Here is a 5,301-nt window from a genome sequence, read left to right on the forward strand (position 1 = left end):
AGGAAACCAGAGCACGCGGAGGAAACCCACGCGTTCCACCGGGGGGGGGGGGAAGAGTACAAACTCCTCACGGGACCCCGGCGGGAACTGAAAGCGGGTCGCTGGTATTGCAAAGCGTTGTGCTCACCACTACACTACACTCGTTTGAAAGGAGAGGTGTTTGAAACCAGCTGAAAATTGTAAATAAGATCAGGACACCGCAAAGATACTTGACTACGTCAGCCAGATCTTAAGGCGACGGGGAATTGACTCGTGACCAGCAAGTGATTAATTTGGAAAAACAGCATTATGCAGGTGGCGAGAGAAGCTACTTTGAACCCCACGGGGAAAAGGCGTTAAAGCTGACAAGATGTAGGTAACTGAGGAGGAACGCACCGCATCAATCTCCAATTCAATCCCCTGCCCCTCCATGATAGGTTCTAACTAGCCCCAAATTCACACATTATCTGCCTCTTACCATCACTCGCAAAGATCGCACATCCCAACTTAGACAGAGACAAACGCTCCCTCAAAGTCATTGCGTTAAATACATTTATTTTTCGATTTGATTTACATTCTGAATGTCGATAGGATTCGGGGGACCCATAGCGCAATGCCGCCGGTCATTCAGTTCTCATCTTCATTTACTGGCCCAGGGGACACAGCCGCGGAGCCGTAAGGCGGCGGCGACCAGGAAGGGCGTCCGGTGTCCCCTACATTTCAGGCGGGATTTGATGCTCTGGCTGCGGGCGGCCAGTCCAACCTCTCCCTGTTGAGCTCTAAGCCGGATCCGATTAACCAGCTCCCCGTGCTCCACCGCCTCCTGCTCGGCCCGCACCAGCATATCGTGCAGCTGCTGCAGGCTGACCTCCAGCTCCCGGACCCGGCGCTGCCGCCGCTCCAACTCCAGCAGTCTCCGCCGGGCTTCCGCGAACTCCACGCTGCTGCTTGGCGTCATGGCCCGGGACACCGCTTCGCCCTCCGGGCCCTCCCCGTCCTTCACGACATTCGCGTCCGGAGCCGTTCGTGCGGCTGCTTTCGCCGCCACCTTATCCCGGAGCTTCACCATAGCGGAGCCGGCTGCGGGTCCCCAGGTCCGACCGCGGAACTGGCGCAGATCGCGCTGCGGGGGCGGAGGTGTCGCAGAGTGGGCGGGGCTGCTACATGATGGGCATGAATGGGATGGGCGGGACGTGTGTGATTGGCAGGACGGGGTGGGCGGGGCTGATACATGATGGGCATGAATGGGATGGGCGGGACGGGGTGGGCGGGCTGCTACATGATGGGCATGAATGAGGCGGGCGGGACTTGTGTGTGATTGGCAGGACAGGGTGGGCGGAGCTGGTATGGGTGGGCATGAATGAAGTGGGCGGGACGTGTGTGATTGGCAGGAGCGGGGTGGGCGGGGCTGGTGTGGGTGGGCGCGGCTCTCTGAGGACGGGTAGTCCACACATTCTGGTATATTTTGTAGAATCATTTCGGCTCTGAGTGTAGCGGTGGGGATTAGTAGGTGTTGATAAATGAATAGTTTCTGGGGAACTTTATACATACACGAGACAAATCAATATCAGTACAGAACTCGAAATGGATGAACTGCTGGAATCTGTCTGTCTGGGTACCATATCCGATGTGGACTTTGGTGACCATGGTTTTCCATATAGATCTATCCTTCATTTTTTGGATGACTTCCATTTCCTCGATGTGTAGCCACCTGGCTATGCTTTTGATGTACATAATTCGAGGTCTTCCTCTAGGTTTACTCCCCTCGATCTTTCCAGAGAGTATGAGTTTTTCTAGTTCATCTTTCCGCATGATGTTGACCTAGGAACACGCATCAAAGTTGCTGGTGAACGCAGCAGGCCAGGCAGCATCTCTAGGAAGAGGTACAGTCGACGTTTCGGGCCGAGACCCTTCGTCAGGGCTAACTGAAGGATGAGCTGGTAAGAGATTTGAAAGTGGGAGGGGAGGGGGAGATCCAAAATGATAGGAGAAGACAGGAGGGGGAGGGATGGAGCCAAGAGCTGGACAGGTGATTGGCAAAAGGGATATGAGAGGATCATGGGACAGGAGGCCCAGGGAGAAGGAAAAGGGGGAGGAGGGGGGAACCCAGAGGATGGGCAAGGGGTATAGTGAGAGGGACAGAGGGAGAAAAAGGAGAGTGAGAGAAAGAATGTGTGTATAAAAATAAATAACGGATGGGGTACGAGGGGGAGGTGGGGCATTAGCAGAAGTTGGAGAAGTCAATGTTCATGCCATCAGGTTGGAGGCTACCCAGACGGAATATAAGGTGTTGTTCCTCCAACCTGAGCGTGGCTTCATCTTTACAGTAGAGGAGGCCGTGGATAGACATATCAGAATGGGAATGGGATGTGGAATTAAAATGTGTTGTCCTAGGAATCTGAGTTATCTTTCTCTTATTGTTGGTATGAGTGATCGAACTGCTTGGGCTCTTCTGAGAATTTCTTCATTTGATGTGTGTGTGGTCCATGATGTTTTTAACATTCTCCTGTAGAACCGTAATTCAGCTGCTTCTAGTCTCTTTTCCATTTCTGGAGAAATGGTCCAACATTCACTTCCATAAGTCAGGATAGAATTCAGGAATGTACACAAACTGAATATCTTGATACTTGATTAGGGAGCAGACCAGAAAGTCGCTCACTAGCACAACATCTTCGACACCAACTTGAATCCCAGATCCTCGGCAACTTCCACATCCTCTCTAATACATGAGCTTATTACTTTCTCCCGGGTTGGAAATCTGCAATACTAGAGGTGAGAGAGGGAGGTGAGGTGAGAGAGGGAACATTCAAGGGAGATGTGTGAGGCAAGCCTTTTTACACAGAGAGACTGGGTGTCTGGAATGCACCGCCTGGCCTGACGGTGGAGGTAAATACGATAAAGGCATTTTAATGGCTATCAGATATGTCAATGAATGGAGAGAGATGGACGTTGGGTAGGCAAAAGAGATTTGTTTAGCTATGTGTTTAATTGCCAGTTTAATTAGTGTGACACGACACTGTCATTCTGTTCTATTTTCTATTGCCAGGCCGTCTCTTCAATGTTTATTGATTCCATTTGTCACATTGCCCTTCTCTGGCGTTCTTTCTATCACGGCTGTTGGGACAGATAACAAATATTATACCACAGCAACAGTATCAGCAGCAGCCATTCTTCAGACATGAACATGGATTGTAGATTAAATTTAAAATGCAGCCCGGAACAATAGTGTCCCTGGAGATGGGGACACCAACTGATTGCAAACCAGACAATTCTGATTTGCACTGTTTGGGAGTCTGGAGTGTGGGTGCGAAGAAGGAGGTGTGAAAACTATATGTGATTCAAAGGAAGCATTGTAGATACTTTGTAACTATAGAATTCTCCTTCAGTTACCTTTGATCTTTAGCATATAAAATGTGATAATGGGTTGAACAGGTCTGTTCCTCCAAGAGTGTCTCATTTTGTTGAATAAAACAATTCTGCATCCACTGCTTTCAGTGTCTCTCTACCTGCTGCAATTTATTATTCCACTGTGTTGGTCACCTGTAGGACTAGGGAGGGGAACTGAAGATGCTTTCAGGTGTATATAGACAAGTGGGTAAGCAAGAACGAAGCAGCTGCATTCTAATGTGGAAAAGATTTCGAGGTTATCCACTTTTCCCAAAGCAGATCATTTTTAAGTGGTGAGGGATTGGTTAATATTGATTTTCAATGGGACTTGGGAGTCTCTGACAACCAACATGCAGGTGCAGTAAACAGCATGTTGACCTTTGTAACGAGGAGATTTAAGTATGAAAGTAAAGATGTCTTACTGCAATTTCATAAGGGTCGTAGTGAAACTGCATCAGGAGTATTGAGCATACTTTGGCCCTTTTACCTAAAAAGGTTATTCAAAGTACAATCATTATCAAAGTGTGTGCACAGTGTACAACTCTGAGATTCGTCTTCTCCAGACAGCCACGAAACAAAAGAAAAACATCAACCCCCCCATGTACAAAACAAAACTGTGCAAACAGCAACAAGGCCATCGAACCCCACCCCCCATGCACGAGAAAATAAATCGTAGGAGCAGTTAGTCGACCGAGCCTCTACAGAGTTCATACGAGTGAGAGGAAGTGCAAAGTTCTTACAGGATCCCACAGACTGCATGTTTGGGGGATGATTCCCCTGACTGAGGAGTGTAGAGCTGAGGATTGCCTTCAGGGCTGAAAGAGGAGAAATTTTTTCCATCAGACGGTGGTGAATCTTTAAAATTCTCTACCTTGGAGGACTCGTGTCCTCGATATTTATCGCTTATTTATTGACGATTATTATTTCTTTCTTATTGTATTTGCATAGTTTGTTGTCCTTCGCACACTGGCTGAACGCCCAAGCTGGACGATCCTTCATTGATTCTGTTGTGGTTATTACTCTACAGGTTTATTGAGTGTGCTTGCAAGAAGGAGATTGGGACAAGTGAGGCTCCCGAATCACCATCTTAACTGCATTTTACAGGAGCACCATTGAGAGCACCTGAGAAGTTGCATCTCCCTCTGGTAGGGGAGCAGCCGAGCATCGGACCTGAAGCCCCTACAGAGAACTGTGAGAATGGCCGAGAGGAACATAGGGTCTCCCTATGATCCACTGGGGACATTTATCAGTAGTGCTAGGTATACAGGACCCATTAGCATTATCAACGATCCCACCCCTCCATCCAGCATCCTCTTTGACTTTCTACCATCAGGCAAGAGACTCCGATGCAGAAAAATAAGAACGGTCAGGATGGGAAACAGTTTCTTCCCTCAGGCCAATAGGCTTCTGAACTCCCTGCCACATTGCATTTGAAGTGGCACCAGATAATTTATGCTGTACCCTATAATATTTAATTTATGCACTTTACTTTGTTTATCTATGGGTAATTTATTTGTAGATTTAATTCTTACTTTCCTGAGTGATTGTGTGTTATGTGTGCTTTACACCCTGGCGCAGAGAAATGTTGTCTTATTTGAGGGTATACATGTATATAGCTAAGTGACAATAAACTTGACTTGTCTTGACTTGAAAAGTAATCTCACAGTTGTGTATGGTGACATATATGTACTTTGATAATAAATTTACTTTAGACTTCAGAGATTGAAAGTACATTTATTATCAAAGCAGATTTGTTCGCTTACAGGCAGCCAGAAAACAGGAAACCCAAAAGAAACCAATTTTAAAAAAAGATCAACACCCAATGTGCAAAGAGAGTGGAAAAAAAAACAAATAAATGCAAACAATAAAGTAAGCAACAGAATTTAGAGCGACCTTGAGTCCACAGACCCGAAGCCCGGTGCAGCTGGAGTGGGC

At 47.5% G+C, this 5,301-nt stretch overlaps 1 protein-coding gene across 1 annotated transcript; it reads right to left on the minus strand.

Moving 5' to 3' along the window:
• Positions 1 to 519: 519 nt before the first annotated feature.
• LOC134338154 (TMF-regulated nuclear protein 1-like) lies at positions 520 to 1,162 on the minus strand. Its single transcript, XM_063033746.1, has one exon. The coding sequence runs from the start codon at positions 1,046 to 1,048 to the stop codon at positions 620 to 622; it is 429 nt and encodes a 142-aa protein (XP_062889816.1). The 5' UTR covers positions 1,049 to 1,162; the 3' UTR covers positions 520 to 619.
• Positions 1,163 to 5,301: the final 4,139 nt, after the last annotated feature.

The sequence above is a fragment of the Mobula hypostoma genome, chromosome 26 (genome assembly GCF_963921235.1).
Source record: "Mobula hypostoma chromosome 26, sMobHyp1.1, whole genome shotgun sequence".
Classification (NCBI taxonomy): Eukaryota; Metazoa; Chordata; class Chondrichthyes; order Myliobatiformes; family Myliobatidae; genus Mobula; species Mobula hypostoma.

Excerpts from the sequence above, each read along its gene's own strand:
- LOC134338154 (XM_063033746.1), bottom strand. The coding sequence starts at position 1,048 with ATGGTGAAGCTCCGGGATAAGGTGGCGGCGAAAGCAGCCGCACGAACG.